General features: G+C 38.3%; 1 protein-coding gene across 1 annotated transcript in view; it reads right to left on the bottom strand.

Annotated features, from left to right (window-relative positions):
- Positions 1-24890, bottom strand: part of nol11 (nucleolar protein 11) — an 85494-nt gene extending 60604 nt beyond the window's left edge. Inside the window, exons 1-3 of the mRNA XM_079882588.1 lie at positions 24710-24890; positions 24389-24502; positions 24249-24305 (exon numbers count right to left, since the gene is read on the bottom strand). Coding sequence (XP_079738714.1) covers positions 24249-24305; positions 24389-24502; positions 24710-24856 — 318 coding nt within the window. The 5' untranslated portion in view covers positions 24857-24890. The remainder of the gene's footprint in view (positions 1-24248; positions 24306-24388; positions 24503-24709) is intronic.

The raw sequence follows: 24890 nt of genomic DNA, 5'->3' as shown, positions 1-24890 counted from the left end.
GATCTTTATTATAGATGTAGCACTTATGTCGCGTTCTAACTCATAACTAGGGATGCAACGATACCATTTTTTCAGAACCGATACCAAAAATTCTGAGTATCGGCCGATACCGATCCGTACCGATACCAGCGCTGTTTTTTTTTAATCAAGTAGAATTTCTATAACTCTGTGTTGAACTGATAATAAGAACTGAAAAAAAGAAAAACAACAACAACAACAACAAAAAATATATGATCATAATCTGACATAAATGCTATTATAAACTAGATTAGTGGATAATTCAGTAAAATTTAGTCTAGAAAAATCACGAGTGCACAATAATTGTATAAAATCTGAAAATTTTGTGAAAAAATAAATGTTTAGTGGGGAACAAATTAGAGACAATAAGTGTAACACTAAATCTGGTAAAACTTAGCAATTAATAGCAATATAGCAAAAATAGCAATTATTTTATATCCTACTATAAAATTGAGACATTTTTTAAATGTATAGCACAGCTGTTTAATGAGGAAGCAACATATGATAGATAGGACAGAACAAGAACGGCTATTGATAATCTTTCATTGCGTCACCGTATTATGATAGGAAAGGCTCCAATGCAGTGCGGCACAAAGCGCTTATGCGCATCCCGAGAGCAGAATGATGCGCTTGAAGCAACATGAGTCACAGCGCGCAGCGCGTCGAGTCCGCATTGAAAAGTTTAAAGCACAAAGAAAATACATATTAGGGCTGAACGATTAATTGCATTTGCGATAATATCGCGATATGATGAAATGCGATTTTTTAAACCGCAAAGCTGCGATTATAGTCTGGTCATGTGACACGCGAGAGTAAACCAGTCTGTATTGCAGATGAAGCATCAACTTGGCACGCGACACATATAGACCTGGCTACAGGAAATAACAGTTTATGTTTAATTTATGTGATATTGTGTTAGATTCTCTCCAACGATTCTGTATTGTATATGTCTGAGCTTAGTTTTAAACACAGACGTGTACGACGCGCGTGCTTTATAAACAACCGTATTCTGCTTGCTTCTAATCTCTCTCTCTCACACACTCACACACACACACACACACACACACACACACACACCTTACGAGAAATAATCTTTACCTGCGTGATGTTACTTCAGTAGGGCGCGGTCTCGCCCGCCGGTATTTTACTTACAAATGTTCTATGAAGGCATCATATGTCTTGTAATGCAGTTGGCTTATATATTAAAAATATGAAAATCACCGACAGAAGCTGCTTTCAATTTCAAATACTCACGTGCGTTTTGCGAAGAGCATTTGAGCATGCGGCTGTGAGCGAGTCTACGTGGTTAAATGTACGTTTGCATCTCAAAATGCTTTTATGACGCGAATTTACCCGTAATGTGACAGTCAGTTATTAAACAAACAGGACAAACCACATCTTATAATTTCAAAAGAGATGAACACGTTCAGACAGCCTACTCTTAAATACCGAAAGCACTCTGTTTATTGCTTGTAATATTTTTTTCCCTCTTTGTTATTTGTTTTGAAGCTATATTTGTTAATATTATTAACATGTAATTGTATTAATTTAGTTTTTTAATGTGTAATTATTATAAGTAGGCCTACTTATAATAATTGTATTAATTTAGTTTTTTAAATTATTATAAGTAGGCCTACTTATGTAATTAAATATTTTAAGTTTTATTAATAAGATCAATTAAAGAAAAAAAAAATGTATCGGCTCATGAGGTGCCTAAAGATTCCCTTCCCTATTTTACAATGATTTATTGCTTGTTTTTGTTGAATAATAGAAAAGATAAAGAGCTTAAAAAAATAATCGCATATTAAATCGCAATCACAATATTGGTAAAAATATTTTGGCGCGTGAAGAACAAATAGTACCTGACTTTACTCCAGTGTTGTGATCTAACAGACACCCGGTAGAAAGTAACATGATTAAGGTACAGCAATAAAGTCCAGCAAGATAAAGTTGTTTTATGCGAAACCATAGACCTTTATCTACAGATCAAGTATAATAATAGTAACATTGAATCATCTTGGAGAGAGTTTCATCGTGTTAACTTACATAACCGAACGCGACGCGCTGTTTGAATGCTGAATGAAGAATGATTGCAGCCGCAGCTGAGGGAAACGTTTACGTGATCTTGAATTTAACGACTTGAATATTAATTTATCTCTCACATTATACTATATAATGGCTTCAGAACACTTATAATATTGTGCACGAAAATGTATGGTGCTTTATAATGTTTGTGTGCCTTTTGAGGGGCTTAACAATAACACAGAATAGTATACGCACAATATCGTATTTGGATCGGCCTTGTCTGACCGATACCCGATCCGCCAAAAATGGCAGTATCGGAGCCGATACCGATACTGAGTATCGGATCGGTGCATCCCTACTCATAACTCAATGAAGCATGCATCAATTGTGGAAAATGGCACACCATTATTTACAGCAGATTGTTAAGATTAAAAAGAGCCCAAACTCGCCATAATCCATCACTCAGATCTAAAGATATTCCTCATGGCGTTCTGACACAAAAAAATACCAGAGGCGCATCTATGAAGTAGCAATAGCAGTAATGCTATGTTGTTTTGATGTGATGTTTCAGCTCATAACTCAATGAAACATGCATGGATTGTGAAAAATCGAACATCTTTATTGACAACAGATTCTCACGATTACAAAGAGCCCAAACACAACATAATCCATTGCTTTGATCACGAGATATTCCTCACGAAGTTATGCATACTTGGATAAAAAAACAATTTTCCCAGAACCGTCCGTGCTCGTTTCCAAACGTGGAATAACACAATATGTATCATCTTAAAGCTTAGAATCTCAGCTTTTTAAAGATTCTAACCACTTCCATAAACTCTGAACGAGTGCTGACTAGTCTCTAAACCGGAGTGTACCGCCCGCAGGCGCAACCTAGCTGCGAAAATATTCATTATCATATTTTTCAAAACTATTGCCTTGATTCAAACAAAATTGGTGTCATTTGAAAGCTTAGAGTCTGAACTTTACAGTGAATGTAGCCAATTTGAAAAACTCCTAAGTATTGCTGAGTTATTTGCTGATAAATATATATTTTTTCATAATCTATAAAATACTTTTTTGTACTATGTACTGCAATGTGTCAAAAACATCATACATCTCATAAAACATTCCAAAATCGTTGAAAATGGCACTTCATTTTTTACAGCATATTAATACAATTAAAATGAGCCCAAAATTAACTATCTATTGCTTTTATGACAAGATATTCTTCATGGTGAAACAATATAAAAAATACCCATGAGGGGGCGTCAAGGTCTCAACAAAAAGGCTATCCTGGTTCCAAATGCTGTAACTTTGATTACTTTATCCAATCACCACAAAATTTTATCCAGATGCAGCTCATATGTAGAGGGACTTCCCCAAAAAAGAATTTTCCTCCTACCTTATTTCCTTCCTGAGTTATTCCATGTCAAATAAGAAAGATATGCATTATCATTATAAAAATTATGGGCGATTCCCACAGTTTCGGTCCACAAGGGGTGTAATGAACAATATAGATTGAATAATACCCAGTTGTTGTAATTTTTTTATTTTTAGTTCACTATTTTGTTAAAGATAGATGTAAGAAATAATAAAGTTACTTTTATCCCACTAAAATTAAAATACGATTCTAAAGGAAGCGGAGATATAATTTTTCCATGTAATTCTATCAGTAGCATAACGATAAAACCATCTTGTGTGGGTTAAATTCTCATATGCGTTGCTACATGATAAATTGTTAATAAATCGGGATAAAACAGGGGCCGAGATTTTCTGTCAAAAAATCATAACGCTCGAACATTTTATTCTGACGCTGAATTTCCATCTCCTAATGTCTCAACGGTTCTCATGTCAGAAATAAGATTGTCTAGGTCACGGTCGCTCTGCGCGGGAGGAAGAGTTAAAAGGATTTCACGGATTTCGACGAATGTGGGTAAGTTTGTGGATTCTGTCCAAAATGTTACGAACGTTAAAATGATACGAACGTGGTCAACTTTGGTTAATTAAACATTAAATAGGATCATTGTGGTGAGAAAGGATAAAAGAGTGTGCAAGTCGGATGATTGCGAGTGGTTTCGGACCGAAAGCGTCGTTCATCGTGAAAGAGCATGCATGAATGGTGGTTTTATACATTTTGACAGATTCTGCACATCTTGTTCGTAAATTAGACGGAAATTTTCAGTCTGTCCAACTTCCAACGTTGTTTTCTGCGTATTTTTGACTCAATAAGCTGTTCATGAAAGTCAACATCGTCAATGACATTTTTCTGTTTTTTTTTTTTTTTGATGATTTTTTTTTCCTGTCCAATGTTCATAAGAATATAGCTTTAGGCTGACGAAGTTAACATGTTAATAGTGCGTTAACACAATCTGTATGATCTTTAAATTTGATAGTATGATGACAGGTTATTTTAATGTGTTATGAACTTGTTCTATTCTTTGCCAGTTTTCATGAAATGGTATTATTTTGTGTTACAGAGGCAATCTTGCAGGATTGTTTAATTTTTTCCGTCCACGTTACACACGTTATAACTTAGCACACTTGTAGGAGTTCCTTTGTCTTCTACATTTGGCAAATAAATTTGAAAAATATACCTGTGGTATTTGTTAGTATTTTGCTGGCTTTCAGTTTATGAACATACCAGACTCAAAAATGCACCTTTAGGTTTATAGAACAGATAATATTAGATGGCTACCCTGCCTGCATGGAAGTCCTATTACCAGTTTTGTGAACCATACACAACGCATGACTCATAACTATACCAAATTAGGAACAAAGTAAAACATGAACTGGGATTCAACCAGAATTTTATTAAACTGAATTAGATTAAGTACACTTTCTGCTTGAACTTACATTGTTTTTCCGTCCATGTTACATACGTTAAATTTGACATCAACTCAACTTTGATCAAAGTTTACTAGTTTACCATTGCCAGATTTATCCTGCCTTTCACACAGCTGTACCCCAGGTTTTCTCAGGATGTTAACCTGAGGACAATGGCTTTCTCCATGAAGATTGATTTTGCAGGCTGTTGTCCTTGCAGTTGGCCCTAAACTGTGGAATCGCCCTTATATATTTTTTTTTGTCTTTTATCAGCAGTTTCTCAGCAGGAGAATGTCCAAATGTAATGTAATTTATATTTTCAAAAAATTTGAAAAGTGTTCTTTCAAACGATACCTACCTTTTGACTCTCCTTGCTATAGTTTTGAAGTTATGAGTCTTTAGTTTTGTGTATGTCACTCAGAAAACTCTTTTATTGCCTTCCAAATGTGTGAGGACTAAACAAAAAGGCTACCTTTGTTCCAAATGCTGTAACTTTTGAGTACTTTATGCGATCACCACAAAAATTTGATTCAGATGCAGCTCACATTTAGAGGTACTTCCCCAAAAAAGAATTTTTCCACTACCATATTTCCTTCCCGAGTTATTGCATGTCAAACAAGAGAGATATGCAAAATCATAAAAATTATGTTTTTTTTTTGGTATTTATCAGCAGTAGAGTCCTGCACGGGTATGGGTGACCCGCAAATTTTGCTCAAATGGGTGAAAAATATCCAACTGTGTCGGATACGGGTGCGGGTCGGGTCGGACACGGGGGAAACATGGGTCTAAACACGGGTTTAAAACAATCACATGCAAATGTAAAAATATATGCATATTTTTTAGGAACACATCTACAAAAATATGCCTGCATTTCAAGCTGATAAAATAATTTAAAATCCACATCAGTTTATTTGTGCCCACGCGCCACGCCCTCCCAGGAATCTATTATGTTACCTATAGGCTACTTTCACTTTTAAAAATTCATCATAACCGCGCACGCGCGATCTGCTTGCAGTCGTCGAGATGGATGCTGAGGAGTTGAAGAAAAGAATAGCTAGTGGAGATTGTAAAGTTGTCGACAATACGTCATCAAAAATCAAGTCCAGTGCGTGGGAGAAATTTGGAGTTATCTGAAGAAAATATTGTGAACGGCTTATTTGCTGCATGCATTTTTGTGTTGGATAGCCGCAAATGTGGAACTTCATCGCCGAGGAAGCACGCAGATAACTGTGGTAACAAAGCAATCAGTTCTATCGAACAGTATTTTTCAAATTTAACACTAAGTATGTGTGGTGTGCAGGGCGCGTTTGAACCCAAAATTGTCAGATGTAGGCTAGACGAAATTGCGTGGCATATAGTGTTGTAGCCGCGTCTGCTCGATTGGTAAAATGTTACAAATGTATAAATGTGTCTATAATGTGATTGGCTAAACTGAATTTAATTCGGGTGCGGGTCGGGTGCCGGTTCTATTTTAAGCGGGTCGGGTCGGGTGCGGATTTTAATTAGTGCTGCTGTCGGAAAACGGGTTGGATGCGGTTTTAAGCACTGCGGGTACGGATTTACAAAATCGGACCCGTGCAAGACTCTAATCAGCAGTTTCTCGGCAGGAGAATATCCAAATGTAATGTAATTTATATTTTCAAAAAATATGAAAAGAGTTCTATCAAACGATACCTACCTTACCTTATAGTTTTGAAGTTATGAGTCTTTACTTTTTTGTGTGTCACTCAGACAAAACAACTCCAAAAATGGCCTCAGTGCTTAAGGGGTTAAACTTGTCAGAGAAACAGCAATGAGATTAGCGAATAGAAGCATATTTTGTTGATGTCCCAAACTCGGAATTTGTGCTCTGCATTTCAGCCATCCAATGCACACACACAGTGAACACACACCCGGAGCAGCTGGCAGCCATTTTTTGCTGCGGAGCCCGGGGTCACACATTGTGAATCACACAATGAATCTTTTTATAATGCATCTGATTGGCCATTACGTTCAAGTAATCAACATGTCTGTGACTGGCTTGCACAATGCTGCAAAAACATACAAATAGAAACTCTGCCTGTAAATAGTTTTTATTTAGTTTTAGTTGTTCTTCTTGCTTTTGTGCAACAGATGAATAATTATTTGTTTTTGGATGTCTTATATTTAGATATTTCTATTTTGAGGGAGCACCGCAAATCATTTTAATCTCCCGCAACCTGCACACGAGTACCTTACCGCAGCCATCAAATCTAGTCCCGCGCCGCACTGTTGCGTTGGGAAGTGCAGGTCACTACTTTAGGGGAGTGCTTTTGTCTACCCAGGTGTGAAAAACATAAATATTCATGATCATTCACGCCTCCTCGCATACAACCTTTCTGAAACAAAACATGTCTTACAAATTTTAAATCAGTGTTTCATGTGAATGAGTGGACAGGATCAAAACTACAAACTTTTACATACATGCTGCTTATATTACTGAAGCAGAGTTTGTGCTGAATACAGTGTAATCAGACTTTAGCCATGAAAACGTAAGGGGGCAGTTTCCCAGACAGAGATTAAGCCTAGTCCTAGACTAAAAGGCCATTGAAACCAGATTAGGAGGAAGACTAGAGCTACTCCAGGACTAAATTGAGGCTTCAATTAAACCTACCAGGAGGCAGGTTTAACTTCAGATTTATGTTGTTTCTCAAAAAAGACACATGTATTACTTGGATAGGCTACATACAGTCGTCGTCAAAATTATTGGCACCCTTGGCAAATAACAAAATTTACAAAAACCTATCCTTTCATTGAAGTAAAACTGAAAATGTGGAAGAAATCTCACTATGAAATGTTTTCCTTTAATACACATTGGTGTATACCAGGGATGGGCAACTTCGGTCCTGGAGGGCCACTGTCCTACAGAGTTTAGCTCCAACCCTGAAAAAAAAAAAAAACACCTACCTGTAACTTTCTAGTAATCCTGAGGACCTTGATTAGCTTTCAGGTGTGTTTGATTAGGGTTGGAGCAAACCCTGTAGGACATTGGCCCTCCAGGACCGAAGTTGCCCATCCCTGATGTACACAATTCCACCCTTTTGTTCAATACTTTTTGCAACCTCCTTTCGCCAAGATAAGAGTCTTTTTTAATAATGCCTATAATATTTGGAGATCAGAGATCATTCCTCCATATCTCCAGATCCTTCAGATTCCCAGGTCCATGTCGATACACTTTCCTCTTCAGTTGTCAATAGGGTTCAGGTCAGGGGACTGGGATGGCCATGGCAGAACCTTAATTCTGTGCTCAGTTACCCTTTTTTTTGTTGATTATGTTTGTTTTGGATCATTGTCCTGATGGAAGAGTCACACAAGTCCCATTTTAAGATTTGTAGCAGATGTAGTCAGGTTTAGATTTTTTATCTGTTCCTCCTTTTTCTATGATGCCATGTGTCTGAACAAGAAGTCCAGGCCCACAAGATTACAGATCCAGCAGTAAGTATGTGTATGCTAACATACACTAGAGATAACTAGAGATGCTGCTTGGTACTCACACTTTGCGTGGCACACTTATCCTACAAGCTGCCTAAATGTAAAATAACACTGTTCACTATAAAAACTAAACATAGGTTCATCTTTGTAAAAGCTGTATTTTTTAAATTTATTTTTTTAATTAACATTAATGAGAAAGACAACAGCAGGAACATTAGGCTGTTGTCACTTACTTGCACGGACCAAATATACTGACACAAATCCGGTTTCTCAACTGTTCACTTAACCGAGAGAATACTTGCAAAGACGGGTATTTTACCAATTTTGTGTATGTGTCCGTAAATAGGGCCCTATAATTTCTGCGATCACGGAATCGCGGACGGAATCGCGGAATTGGCAAATTAACGCGGAATCTAATGTCAACACGGAATTTCGCGGAATTTTACTTATTTGGAATAAAATTCTGTTTTTGAGTGGGAGAAAAACGTATGTCTGAGGAAAATCGCATATTACTGAAAGAACGAGCAGAGAGAGAGGCCCGGTCGCGCGAGCGTCTTCAAACTGGCTTGCTCTCTCTCACTCCCTCGCGCTTATTAATCTAAATCAATCGAGAATTGACACAATGGTAAAAGATCGGAAGAACGAAGTTTCACGTGGAGCATTCGGATATTTTTTTCCTGAATTAGGCTACCGCTGGGTGTGAATTGTGCAAAAAAAAAAAAAACTTTTTACCTTGCCTTCTCTGAAAAGCGTTCCGCCCATTCAGCTGACATAAAAAACACTTTCAATAAACTAAACAAAACCTATCCAATGATGAAATGTTTTCTGTGTTTACAAATCTTGTGCGATATCCTAACTGCCGGGATAATCACACAACGCGTACAAGTCTGCTAATGATACGTCCGATTCGCGAACTAATGACTCCTTTGAACCGATTTACTTTAATGAATAGTTAAAACTAGGGGTGTAAATCGGACAGTTCATGACGATACGATACGATATCGATTCTCTCAGCCAGCGATCCGATATTTTTCGATACTTCAAAAAATTCCACGATACGATTCGATTCAAATCAATTCAGGGCTATATCGATCGATTAATCGATATTTAGATATAATGTTCACACAACCAGTTACGTTTTTATTAACTCACAAATGCAACCAAAATATATAACATGAACGTTTAATTAAACTCTTTGAAAATTGCACACCCTCTCCCAATTGGGACATTTATAACAGAAGTGGTTATTTGCAAGTACTCATAAATCATGTTTTTTATTATTATTGTGCATTCCAAGTAATATCAATCAAACTGCAGCTGGGTTGTTTTGATTAATAATAATAATAATAACTTAAAAAATAAAGGTAAATTACAAAATTAAAGTTAATTGAAAGTATGCTTTAATATGTTTTTTTTGTTTTTTTTTTAGCAGAGCAGAGCAGATACATTCACATTTCATCTTTCTGAGTCAAACACAACCAAGTAATTGTTATGATAAATAATACAACACTCGGTTAATCTTCATAACGTTAATCTCCTCAGCTGACATATGCCTGACAAACTTTGTTGTTGTGATTAACGTACGTACACTCAGTACAGAGAGCTTTTCCCTCACCATTCCGTTCCCTAAACGAGCTGCTTTAGTAAGGTTCCGTGAAAATGTTTCAGGTTTTATTTTCCTTTTACGCCCTGAAGAAGATATCACGAGTTCATTGAAATGATCCATCCTCGATCACTTTTATTTGACAAATTATACCTTACAAATGTTCCTATGTGTGTGTGCGTGTGTGTGTGTGTGTGTGTGTGTGTGTGTGTGTGTGTGTGTGTTTACATTTTCAATGTGTCAGTATCACCAATTTATTTTTGTGGTGGTACTGCATTTTGGATGATTTTATTTGACAAATTATACCTTACAAATGTTCCTATGTGTGTGTGCGTGTGTGTGTGTGTGTGTGTGTTTACATTTTCAATGTGTCAGTATCACCAATTTATTTTTGTGGTGGTACTGCATTTTGGATGATTTTATTTGACAAATTATACCTTACAAATGTTCCTATGTGTGTGTGCGTGTGCGTGCGTGCGTGCGTGCGTGCGTGCGTGCGTGCGTGCGTGCGTGCGTGCGTGCGTGCGTGCGTGCGTGCGTGCGTGTGTGTGTGTGTTTACATTTTCAATGTGTCAGTATCACCAATTTATTTTTGTGGTGGTTCTGCATTTTGGATGATTTTATTTGACACATTATACCTTACAAATGTTCCTGTGTGTGTATGCGTGTGTGTGTGTGTGTGTGTGTTTACATTTTCAATGTGTCAGTATCACCAATTTATTTTTGTGGTGGTACTGCATTTTGGATGATTTTATTTGACAAATTATAGCCTTACAAATGTTCCTGTGTGTGTGTGTGTGTGTGTGTGTGTGTGTGTGTGTGTGTGTGTGTGTGTGTGTGTGTGTGTGTGTGTGTGTGTGTACATTTTTCAATGTGTCAGTGTCACCAATTTATTTTTGTGGTGGTACTGCATTTTGGATGATTTTATTTGACACATTATAGCCTTACAAATGTTCCTGTGTGTGTGTGTGTGTGTGTGCACATTTTTCAATGTGTCAGTGTCACTAATTTATTTTTGTGGTGGTACTGCATTTTGGATGATTTTATTTGACACATTATAGCCTTACAAATGTTCCTATGTGTGTATGCGTGTGCGTGTGTGTGTGTGTTTACATTTTCAATGTGTCAGTATCACCAATTTATTTTTGTGGTGGTACTGCATTTTGGATGATTTTATTTGACAAATTATAGCCTTACAAATGTTCCTGTGTGTGTGTGTGTGTGTGTGTGTGTGTGTGTGTGTGTGTGTGTGTGTGTGTGTGTGTGTGTGTGTGTGTGTGTGTGTGTACATTTTTCAATGTGTCAGTGTCACCAGTTTATTTTTGTGGTGGTACTGCATTTTGGATGATTTTATTTTACAAATGATAAGAGAACAGTTTTTATAGTCTCAAAAATGTATTCCTCTATATGTGTGTGTGTGTGTGTGTGCGCTTGTTGTGAGCAAAATAATTCAGCATTGTGGATGCTTTTTGAATTGGTGGAAGTGTGCCACTTTATTTCTGTCATTTCTGTCGATGTGTTCTGCGTTGTTTCTGATTTTGATGATGAATTTTGTCTATTTTGATTGCGGGGTCTCCAGAGACCCCGAGGACCTCGAGTGTCACAAATTTTTTCACGCTAACATAAAAACAGATATCATTCCACTTTATTTTTTTTTTTTGTAGATCTAGAAAGTGTTAAGAGCCGTAGAAGGTTTCATACCATTTGGACAAAGGGAACATTTTTTTTAATTTAAGCAAAAGTCATTTGCGGGTCAAAAAGACCCCGCGGACCATCAGAGGGTTAAGGAATAGGAGTTGGTATACAAGGGCGTGCAAAGATCAGTTGTGTTTATGATATGTAGTGGGCCAGTCTGGGCCAAAATGCCAGGGCCGATTTTTTGTCCCAGTCCAGCCCTGCCCCATTTTAGCCTGGTCGTTTGCACCTCAGAGGTGGAAAAAGTTTTAGGCCACATCCACACGAAACCAGAGCTTTTCCTTTTAAAAACAAATTCTGTAAACACGGCGTCGTCTCAAGAAATATCTGCGTACACATGAAACCGACTCAAAACGATGTAGTATACATGCCAGACCAGTATGTGGCGCTGTAATTCTGCCACAGCGATGCACTAAAAACCCACTAAAGATTAGACTTGGAGCATGCGCATAAACCTTGCACGCTGTATACAATAATAACAGGCTCAGTAGGTCCTTTTTTTTTTTTTTTTTTTTTTACCAAGAACTTTATTGAACAATATAAACAACCATAAATGGCCTGGTACAAAATATGAAATGTCTTAATCAGACAACAGTAAAGCATCATAGCATAGGAAAGAACAGCACAAACAAACTTTTTAATCTACACGCAGTGGAGGAATGGAAAGTTGACAAGCCATTAAAAGTATTGACTTAAGAAAGAACCACTTATATATTTTCAAATATTTTCAATAAATCATGTTCCCATTCACTCCATAATTTTTAGGCATCAACTAAATGCCAATACCAAAATGTTTTCTTTGTTTACCAAGTAATTTACTGGTCAGACATTGATAACTTGCAAGAACGTAAGGAGAAAATGACAATTTGATGGATAACTTAAATATATTCTGTAATCACATTTTGGTAATGTATTAATTCCACCGTCACATCTGAGCGGGAAACGCTGCTTGGATAGTTCAAGATACAGTGGGGAGAACAAGTATTTGATACACTGCCGATTTTGCAGGTTTTCCTACTTACAAAGCATGTAGAGGTCTGTAATTTTTATCATAGGTACACTTCAACTGTGAGAGACCGAATCTATTGTACACATTGTATGATTTTTAAATAATTAATTTGCATTTTATTGCATGACATAAGTATTTGATCACCTACCAACCAGTAAGAATTCCGGCTCTCACAGACCTGTTAGTTTTTCTTTAAGAAGCCCTCCTGTTCTCCACTCATTACCTGTATTAACTGCACCTGTTTGAACTTGTTACCTGTATAAAAGACACCTGTCCACACACTCAATCAAACAGACTCCAACCTCTCCACAATGGCCAAGACCAGAGAGCTGTGTAAGGACATCAGGGATAAAATTGTAGACCTGCACAAGGTTGGGATGGGCTACAGGACAATAGGCAAGCAGCTTGGTGAGAAGGCAACAACTGTTGGCGCAATTATTAGAAAATGGAAGTAGTTAAAGATGAAGGTCAATCTTCTTGACAGTTCCCTCTGTCTGGGGCACCATGCAAGATCTCACCTCGTGGGGCATCAATGATCATGAGGAAGGTGAGGGATCAGCCCAGAACTACACGGCAGGACCTGGTCAATGACCTGAAGAGAGCTGGGACCACAGTCTCAAAGAAAACCATTAGTAACACACTACGTCGTCATGGATTAAAATCCTGCAGCGCACGCAAGGTCCCCCTGCTCAAGCCAGCGCATGTACAGGCCTGTCTGAAGTTTGCCAATGACTATCTGGATGATCCAGAGGAGGAATGGGAGAAGGTCATGTGGTCTGATGAGACAAAAATAGAGCTTTTTGGTCTAAACTCCACTCACCGTGTTTGGAGGAAGAAGGACGAGTACAACCCCAAGAACACCATCCCAACCGTGAAGAATGGAGGTGGAAACATCATTCTTTGGGGATGCTTTTCTGCAAAGGGGAAGGATGGATGGGGCCATGTATCGCGAGATCTTGGCCAACAACCTCCTTCCCTCAGTAAGAGCATTGAAGATGGGTCGTGGCTGGGTCTTCCAGCATGACGACCCGAAACACACAGCCAGGGCAACTAAGGAGTGGCTCCGTAAGAAGCATCTCAAGGTCCTGGAGTGGCCTAGCCAGTCTCCAGACCTGAACCCAATAGAAAATCTATGGAGGGAGCTGAAAGTCCGTATTGCCCAGCGACAGCCCCGAAACCTGAAGGATCTGGAGAAGGTCTGTATGGAGGAGTGGGCCAAAATCCCTGCTGCAGTGTGTGCAAACCTGGTCAAGAACTACAGGAAACATATGATCTCTAATTGCAAACAAAGGGCTCAATGGTGTTTTAAGCCCCCAATGGCTCCTTAGAGGCAGCTAACCATACCCTCAACCTTAAACCTACCCATCCCCACGCTGCCTGGAAGGCGCCGTTGGGGGCATAAAACACCAAACACCAAACAAAGGTTTCTGTACCAAATATAAAGTTCTGCTTTTCTGATGTGTCAAATACTTATGTCATGCAATAAAATGCAAATTACTTAAATCATACAATGTGATTTTCTGGATTTTTGTTTTAGATTCCGTCACTCACAGTTGAAGAGTACCTATGATGAAAGTTACAGACTTCTACATGCTTTGTAAGTGGGAAAACCTGCAAAATCGGCAGTGTATCAAATACTTGTTCTCCCCACTGTAGTTAAAAATAATACAATAATAATTTAACTGTTCATATGTTTATTCTTGTTAGATGATTTAAGTTTTTACTGATTAAGAACACAAATTAATCATGACAAACCAAATTAATTGTAATTGTATTAATTATACCATTAAAGGTCCCGTATTATGTCCCTTTTCACAAGATGTAAAATAAGTCTCTGATGTCCCCAGAGTGTGTATGTGAAGTTTTAGCTCAAAATACCCAACAGATAATTTTTTACAGCATGTTTAAATTGTCATTTTTTGGGGCTCAGAAAAACACGCTGTTTTAGTGTGTGCCCTTTAACCCCCTGAGGTCGGCTATCGCGCCGGCGCGATAGGCTCATTTTTTTCTGTATGAGTGCAAAAAATATATATAAATTTTTATCTTATATGCTTGTGTTATACATCAATCGATCCTGTTTAGTGTGTATTTTTTTTGTGTATGCTCATAATAAAAACAAAGTGTTGTGCTTTTCGCCAAATAAAGAAAAATAAACATGATGCGAGTTTTGCCTACTCTCCGTCAGTGAAGTCAATTCTGAAACGCGTCCGAAAATGAACTAACTCAGCGAATACTCAGTCAAACAGGCATACAGTCACACAGGCATGAAGCTTGAATTCTCTTCTTTCAAATGAAGTAATTTTTATAAAAAACAAATATTCACAGTTTATATAATATGTATGTAAAGAGAGAGATGTCAGTCGTTCTCATCTCAGCTAATTAAGTTTTAATGTGACTCCGCCTACGGAGACCGCGCTATTCAAACGCAAATGTGAGGCGATCCATACAAACCTGTGAAACGCCCACATCCGCTGGATAAGGCCGGTGAAACACTGGATGCGTGGCGTTGTCTCAGCTGCGTGGCGTGTCCGTTTTTATTCCGGCTCCCATGTTAACAGTTTAGAGTTTGCACACTGCCTGTGTGAGACGCGCGTCTCAGGCGCGGCACGAGCCGCGTGGAAAACGCGTGCATTCTAGAAATAGAACCGACGCCTATTTTTCACGCGACACGCAAGCGTCTTGGAAGCGTTTCCATGCAAAATTGAATAGGAAAATCTGTTTATTTGTCATTTTGACACGAATACATATTAATAAATGTCCTTTTGATGTTTAAAAGTGTCTAGGTTTTGACATAAATGCAAATATAAATGTAATTTTACAAAATATGATCGATTTTCAAATACTGCTGTATTGAATGAACAGCTTTTAGCAAACTCTATTGCTATACTGAGATGAGGAATATATACTGTATGTGTTTTGTCAAAAATAAAGTCATCAACTAACTAATGAATCCTTTACTTTGAAATACGTATGATAAAATGCATACTTTAGTTTTGAAAGACGTTGACTAGTTTTGAAAAGATTATAAAGTATGTATGTGCATGCATATATATATGTGTGTGTATATATGAAGAGTTCAGATGCAAAAGCCTCTAAATGCCATCTGAAATTTTCTCCTAGAATGATCATTTTTATGAAGCTTGTATATTTAAGTTAGCTATAGGTAACACACCTGAATGAATGGCTCATTAAGTATGCAGGGACGTAGTCTCACCAGGTGTGAACTACTAAATATGCATGATACTGTTGGAGCGTTTACGCTCCATCCGCATATTGGCTTTCCAAACTAAAAGTGTTTCACAAAACTAAAATCAATGTATCGTTTTTTTGTGGATGATTAGGCAGGATGATTTTCATATCATTTTGAAGAAAAAACACTAGGCGATGACATCCATTAGTCAAAAGTCTTATTGCCACATATTTAGTATGTGTTTTGTGGCCTTATTTCAGAAACTTTAATTTTTAGTTTTTTCGATAACCATGCATAAACATTATTCTCTCAAAAATGAAAACATGTACATACATGTGGCTCACATATTATGGAAGTCCTGTTTGTGCTATATAGAGTGAATTTACACCTTTGCCATTAATATGTTTATAAGCAACTGAAAAAAGCACAAATGTCAGGGCATGTCAGAACATCTCAAGGACCCCAAAAACACCCCAGACCCCAGAGGGTTAAATGCAAATAAGCTGCTGCTGGACGGCACAGGGGGCGGAGCTTCATGAGCTCGCGCTCAGTCTCTCAGGACAATCTCATCTCACGGAATGATGATAATACCAGAAACTCTCAGTAACGGTGTTCATTTCGAGTCGGACAATAATGCCTACAGAGTCAGAGTGCTGTATAGAGATGGAACAGGTATAGTTTAGTAGTTTAATTACGGTTATAACGTATTTGTCATCTGCTTGTATGTATCCATTATTAATAGCCTACAAGTCTGCTGTTTCGGACCAGGTCCGAATGATGATCAAACATTTACTGATGAGTTTAATAAAGTTTATTGTACATCACACAAAAGATGAAGCGTCAGTTTTACTTCAGAAAATCACCGTAAGAGCAGAGTAAACAGTAAGTTATAAGAAGTGCGCAAGTACATAAATGAATTTCGGTCGAGTTGAGGGAGCATTTTCTTTAAAAACAAAATAATTCCACCTCGTCTTGGCTGCCTCAGATTTCGGGAGTAAATAGAGAGAGCTATGTGGATTAATACATCCAGCCACACAACACCTACAACGCTTGGGAGACATTCTCGTCAGTGCAGCAGCTGTGAACTCGATCAGGGCGGGTCTATGTTGAAACGGCAGTGTCTGTCAACACTCGTGGGCAGGGCCTGTGCTTAGTGACGTCACTAAAACAGCATTCTGAAAACAGGTCGTTGGGAGACAGTGCTGATGATTTATGGGGATTAATAAAAAAGGAGTGAGTGGATTTTTATCACTATTGGCTGGTTGTGTACACACACTGCCAACACACATTTATGTCCAAACAGCATGCAAAAGTGAATTTTGCATAATAGAGGACCTTTAATGAAAACAAGCTGATACCAAGGTATTTTAGGCCTACAATTCTAACAATTTTTCATGAAAAATCATGATTGTATAGAGATGCATGATTGATCGGCTGGTGACCAGAACTGGCTGATTTTCACGTGATCGGCCATGACCGGCCAGTCAGTCAGTCTGACATATGCCAATTTTATGGCGGTCAAATGCACTCGGGCGCCGCATGATTAACATTGCACAACATCAGCATCACACGTGCACACGGAACGCACAAGTAGGAAACCTTGTGAATTAACCCTCTGGGGTCGGCAAATGCACCCCGCACGTTTTGCTGGATTTTCTTCACATTGTAGCACAATAAACTTAAATTACTCCGTCATTTATGGTCATACAGAAAAAAGAAATATGAAAAAAGAATGTGATATTTCTACTTTTGTATGTGTCCATTTACAATCAAATCAAAACATTGTGCTTTTGTAAAATAAAGAAAATAAACAGGGTGTGCATTCTGCCTCTCCGCCTCGCTGAACTTTTTTCTTGGGCACGTCTATAAACTGAAACAAAACTCAGCGAATACTTGTCAAACACTTATGAGCCATATATCTTTATAATCATTTAAGTGTGTACTTTTAAATGATCGGATTCAAACTGAAAACAAATATTCTCTGCTTAAAGGGGCATTCCACCCATTTGAACATTGTTTTTTATTTAAAGTGGGTCATATATGTAGTCGAAATGTAAAATAAATTTTGAATTTGGTGCCTTTGTGACCGAGGAAAGACAAAAAATAACTTCAGGACGCATTTGTATGAAAGACAACAACTCCCACAATGCACCACATTGCACAGCTCCGCAAGCCACTCCCACTAATCCAGAAAGCGCATTATCTGCCTATAAGAGAAATCACTCTTCCGTCTACAAGGCTAGCTACCACCAGAGCTTGAAATTAATTTCACATTCACACAAAATGTCTAGTTAGTTGGCGAACTCAGTGCATTACTCCTCGTTTGTATTTCTTTCGAAAAGGTGAATTATTGCATGGTACCTGGATGTTCAGTCAGAACATATGCGGTGCGAAACTAGGATAGTTCTCAACACAAACGTCCGTGTCCTCGTCTGATTCAGAGATTTCGTCCAGGAGAAATTGTCATCGTTGAAATTCTTTGCCGCAGACGGACTCTATTATCTCTGTGTTCGTAGTTGCATCTTACAGTCTATGAGTTGCATAGTGAGATCACCGGCGCCACCAGTCCGCCCTAAAGCCTGTTTTATACTTCTGCGTCGAACTGCCGCCGTAGCTACGCTGACGTGCACATCTGCAAAAATGTAACAACGCGTCAATTCTACGCGGACACAAGCGCGGTGATTGGTCTGCCAGAACCCCTCCCTCGGGGTTTCACATGCTCCCTAGGTGCGCGTCAACGCGGACAACGACACAGAAGTATAAATTAAAACCAACACGTTGCCTACGGTGTATAGGCTCCGGCGTAGGTCCGACGCAGAAGTATAATGAGGCCTTAACTCGAGCCAGTCCGGGCTCCTCCTCCGCGGCAGGCAGGTCTTCTGCCTCGGCTGCTCTTCGCTATAATGCGGCTTGTAAAGGTAGCCACAAACACCTGATTCAAGCATCAGACTTCCGAAATCCTCTTCTTCTATATCATATTGAGCACTCTCCTCCGCTATTGTCATTACTTTACATCTGTCTCCACAGCGCCTGTTAGCTTAGCTTCAAACAAGATGGAGGATAATGCTTTCAGTTTCAGAGAGTAAAGTCCCACCCACTGATCTGTAATAGGTCTGTAGCGTGAGCGGGTCCCGCCCCCTGGGAAAGATGAGGAACTAGTGCTTGTAGTCTCAACAGAAATCCCCCCCTCTTACACTTCCTCCTACAATGACGAAAAATGACGATTTTTGCGTCATTGTAGGAGGAAGTGTAAAAGGTAAATAACGGATTTCTCCCGTCTCAGGGGAAAATGAGAGAGTGTTGCACGACAATTCAATAGTATGACTGGGTTTCTAACAATGCAAAGCTTAATGCAAATGGGTGGAGTGTCCCTTTAAGTAATTTGTATAAAACCAACAAGATGTCCAGTTTCTCACGCGCTTGCTCATTTTTAATTTGACCACACCCACACGCGCAAAAAGAGATTGACATGCAAATTGTCCACGCCTCACACGAACGCGCTTGTTACCTCAAATACAAAGCACCAAAGTCACTGCTTTTCGTCGAGTTTGGAAGACACGCCGTGAGCTTACATTGGATTTACCTCAGAAGAAGAAGAACGCGATTTAAAGACAAAGATGCAAGGTAAGAAATTCTTAATTATTAGTTCATGTTATTGTTGCATAAACTTCACATTGCAGTTGAACCGTTACTGTGTTTGTGGATATCTGCTCAAACGTAGATATGTATAATATGGTAACCATAATGTATCATATTTTGGAGCGAGCTCTGCGTTTGAATGTATCATATTTTGGAGCGTGGTCTGCGTTTGAATGTATCATTTTGGAGCGTGGTCTGGTTTGAATGCATCATATTTTGGAGCGCGGTCTGCGTTTGAATGTTTCATATTTTGGAGCACGCTCTGCTTTTGAAAAGCAAAACGCACCAAACAATAGGCTTCATGTTTTTATATTGTAATCAATATATTTTTCTCTAGCGTAGTTACTGAAATCTTTTGGAAGACTTAATTTATTATTATTATTTTATGCAGCACTGCGCGTAGCCTTTGCCTACAAGGCACAACAAACCTGGTGTTCATTATTGTTGGAAACATTTGTGTGTGTGTGTGTGTGTGTGTGTGTGTGTGTGTGTATTCTGTGAATTTAACTTTTTTTTTTTTTTTTTTTAATACAGGGCCCAGATGCAACTGAGTCTTGCTGACTTCAACACATGAGTCTCTGTACATGAACATGGTAAAGTGAAAATCAAACACCTTGGAAATTAAAGGTATGTACAATGTTTTTAGGAATGGCACAAAGGTCTCTGTCTCTGGATCATTGTTTTCAATAGTGTGCTTTTTGTCATTTGTTGTGTATCTTTGGATTATGTTGTGTTGTAAATAAATCCAAACAATCAAAAAGCCATTCTTTTTTTAATCTCCTCATTCTTTGTGCAAGGTTGCTCAGAATGATAGGGCCTGATAGCTCCTAAAATAGGGCCATTAGGGGAGTGTCTTTGTCTTTCTCAGGTGTGAAAACCATACATATTAATGATGTGATCACGCCTCCCGCATAAAGCTTTCTTACACAAAACACGTCTTAAAGTTTTTAAATCAATATATTGTCTTATCTGAATGAGCAGTCAGGGTGATTTTCACATAGTTTTGGAGCAAATATTCTAGGCTACGTGATACAATTTTCAAAAGTCTTGTGAATAAATAATCAGTATGGGTTTTATGACCTTATTTCAGTGACAATTGTTTTTTGTATTTTCACAAACCACGCATAAACGCCATTATCTCAAAACTACAAACTTTCACACACATGCTGCTGATATATTATTGTAGCAGAGTTTGTGCTAAATACAGTGTAATCAGACTTTAGCCATGAAAATGTCACAAGTAACAGAAATAAGCACAAATGTCAGAGCATGTCAGAACACCTCCCGGGCCAGAAAACACCTCAGACCCCAGAGGGTTAACCTGCAACATGTCAGCTGTTTGGAAATTCTTCAGCGTGTGTAAGATAACAAGTTTGCAATATGCAACACCTGCAAGAAAAAAGTAGAGCGTGGAGGGACGACACCAAAAGCCTTTGGCACAATGAATCAGACACTTGAGACATCACCCAATTTGCGAAGTTTGACGACGCTAGCAAAGGCCAACACTCAGGGGCTAGCGGTAAACACCAAGCTCAAACTAGCACTGAGCCATCCACATGTCAGCAACCTCTGTTAGCTTTTTTTTGAGCAAGGAAAGGAGCAAAGGCTTAACCAGAAAGATAATGGAATTCATTGCGCTGGATGACCAGACGTTTTCTGAGGTTGAAAATCTGGTTTTCAGAAATCAGAAAAACTTGTCATTGATGTACTGTATGTAAGTGACTGCAATAGGCCTGTGTGTGTGTTTTGAGAAATATCTTTATACTGCAAAGGAACATTTATTTTATTTTTATTTTATAACATTTTATTGCCGTTACCCGTTTTCCCTGTTTTCATACAGACTGTAGCGGAGATAGCGTGGGTGCATGAGTGCGGCCGCCCCAGGGCCCCGTGCCAATTAGGGGCCCCTCAAACGCCACCGATCTTCCGTCACTGGACAGGAACGGGGGCCCTCACCAAGTGACACATTGCACGGGCCACGGGGCCCTGGCAAAGTAACATATTGCCGACACATTAACTGTAATTATGAGCCCGAGTCCGATTTTAGACCCAACCATTTTTAATACGTGGGCTGTTATAACCAGGGGCGGCGCCAGAGAATTTTTTAACATGTGTTGAAGGGGTGCTAGATGTATACAAATACTTTTAATAAATGAGCAAAAATAGGCCACTTAATATTTAATATTCAATTATTTTAATGATCACAATTAAAGTATTCATTTTATTAAATTGAACAAGCACATATATTCAGCATTCAATCAAATAGGCTATTAAAGATTTATTATTATTAATAATGTTATTTCAACACAATATTTCGTTATTTCGACATAATACGTGTGCCGAGTGTGCGTGCAACAAGCAAGATGTGCATTTGTAAATCCGGTGACACGCGTGCATTGATTTTTATTAATAAACTAGTATTTTCTGTCCGTGTCTGCTGCAAAGATGAAGTTGACGATCGCCATCTCCGAACGCGCATAGAAATGCACACCTTGGATGACATAATCAGAGTAGCCTATTTCTTTTCATTTTGAATTGTTTTGTTTAAAGACATTTAAAGCTTTCTTTAGATAGGCTATATTTCTTATGTATGAGTTTCGGTTAATTAATAATGAGATGCGCTCACGTGCAAGTGACCGCGGCGCGTGGGCGCCTCCATGTCATGATTTAAACTGTCTGCTATATTAATTAATTATAAATAAAGGCTTTCTACAAAACTTAATGAAGAAAATTAAGTTTAATCATGTCTGACCCATTAACAACATCATGTCTGACCGACTCCATGTCTCCCGATGCATCCTATCATGGTGTTCACTTTTCATAATCAACATAGATGAAAAAAAATAACATTATAATATTTGAACATATGAATCTAAATGCTCTTATTTAATGGCTACAACAAATATAGTAGGCCTACATACTCTCTATTTGTACAAATTGCTGCAAATTCAAGTTAATTCTCGAATTAATTTTCAAATTATTGAAAACAATAAACATACCACTTAAAAATATATAAATAAAATATATATATATACAGTTGTACTGCAGGCTACATTATTACATATGCATTCATCAGACGTTTTTTTTAATGGTTTTAATTTTAAAATGACTTGGGCTGAGTTTCCCGATAACATTGTCTCTTAGCGCGCTACGAAGACTCTTCCTAGGTATAACTTAACTGAAGGTATACCATAGGCGTGTTCCCCGAACCATACCTTAAGAAGCTGCTTAAGATATACCTTCTTACGTGCGACGTTACCCGGTGCTGTCCGTGGCGAAGGTGCTGAATTGGTTGATATCGATGGCTCGAGAATCAATTATCAATTATATATAATAGTTGAAATTGCATTTATTAGGACTCATGGGATATTATAAAAAAATAATCCAAACTGTAATAGCCTAGCCTACATATTTTAAAATTGTATATTGCTGCTGTGATAACCATTTCAATTTTTTACGTGCTTTCATCTCTTTCCCATTTTTGTTCGCTGAGGTGGAGCTGCGATGAAATCTTGTTCTTGTAAATACTTTCCAGCATTTCAGTAATAAAAGTGTACATCTTACGTACGGTGCTTGGCAGTGATAAAAAAAAATCTCTTCTTGTAAACTCTTGTAAAAGATGTGGATTCAGGCGGCAATTAAATTCCCACAAAACCTGTTTGTCAAAAAACAAACATTTTTACGCGGGTTGAGTGAGAAAAAAACACTGATATTATGGATTCGGACGGCACTAAAATCACCGACTTACCCCGTAAATGTGTAAAATACCGGACGAGCCCATGAGAAACAATATTAGCGTCCGAACAGAACTTAACTGACAGTAGCATATGTTTTCGCTGGCATTTAAAAGCGCTCTTTTATTAAATTAATAATATAATATATATAATAATATAATTAAAATTCTAACAACAATCAGTGTAATGACAATTTTATTCTTTACATGGAAACACTTGAATTAGCCTAATTGAACACTGTATGTGTGTATTAAAACTTCAGAATTATATTCGTATAGACCTGCAACAGTGATATTGGTGAAGCTAAGAGTGGTCCAGACCAGCCTTCCGAACGTATGACTTACAGAAAGTATACTTAACTAAGAACGTTTCGGGAAAGGTACATTATAAGGTGTAACTTAAGAACGACGTAGTGTTAAGAAGGTTTCTGGAAACCCAGCCTTGGTAGCAGAGGGCCCCATGATGAAGCTCCGCCCCCACTTTACTGAGAGTCTAGCTCCGCCCCTGACAGTAAGTATGAATATGATAATGATATTGAGAACAGGCGCGCTCAACTCCCAAATCATTTATGGGTGCGAGTATTAAAAAAAATTGTCAAAAATAAAGATGAAAAACCGCACTCTCAAGGTATAATTTCATAAATTTATTGTAACCATGTCCACACAGACGCGTTTTGGCCTAGCCATCACACTGTACGTACACACTGATGATGGCTTAGGCCGAAATGCATCTGTGTGGACATGGTTACAATAAATTTATGAAATTATACCTTGAGAGTACAGTTTTTCATCTTTATTTATGATAATATAATGAACATAAAACAATCAAGAATTCATGGTTGAAATTAGGTTGAATTCAAGTTGAAGACGACAGCTTTTCACCTTACACCCAAATCTCAACGCTGTTCAGCCATCTGGCAAAGTCGTCTTTTCGACAAGTTTTTGCTGGGTGATCACGTGGGCCTCTAGGATACAGTCCAGGTTAGCCTGCCCGATACGTTTATCTGCCCCTGGCAGGTACCACTCACTCAATTGAATCCTTATGGATTTTAACTTCACTTACTGTAGCTTTGAAAGCCTTTTCCATGTAGACATCATCTTCTTTCCAAACTCTGACAACCTAAAACACAAAAAAACATTCGTAAGTACTCAGCATGTGAAACTGAATTATTCTTATGGGAAACATAATGTCTCGATCCTTACCCTGTCATCAGTTACGACCACATATTCCTGGGACTGCGTATTAAACACAGCGGGGCAGGTGATTATCTGCCCATGTTTCACTGTCCAACTGCCCGTAGGCTTCTGATCAGACACCTATTAATCAAGATATAGGTTAAACAGCAAAACAAACAGCTACCAAATCACTTTCTGAATAACATTTACAGAATAAATAAAATATCATTAGATGCCATTGGAGAATTTCCTGTGTTTGTGATGTAGCGCTCATGCTAGAATTTAACACAACACTGCATGCAATCCGTTTTTATGAGACAAACAGTATTTACATCTAACTCATTTCACCTTATAAACAGTAACAGATCTCGAAGCGTCAGTGACGAGGACATGGTCGATATCTCTGCCCAGTTCAATCCCCAAAATTCCTGAATTCGAAGCATTTTGCGCTGGTCCAATTCCACACAGCGTGTATCCTTCAAACAACGCAGCCATGTTTCTTTCCACGAGGGCCAAGATTCTTCTTTTT

This window comes from Squalius cephalus (assembly GCF_949319135.1).
Source record: "Squalius cephalus genome assembly, chromosome: 10".
Lineage (NCBI taxonomy): Eukaryota > Metazoa > Chordata > Actinopteri > Cypriniformes > Leuciscidae > Squalius > Squalius cephalus.
The sequence above is the reverse complement of the archived record's forward strand: the minus strand, read 5'-3'. Positions and strand labels throughout refer to the sequence as shown.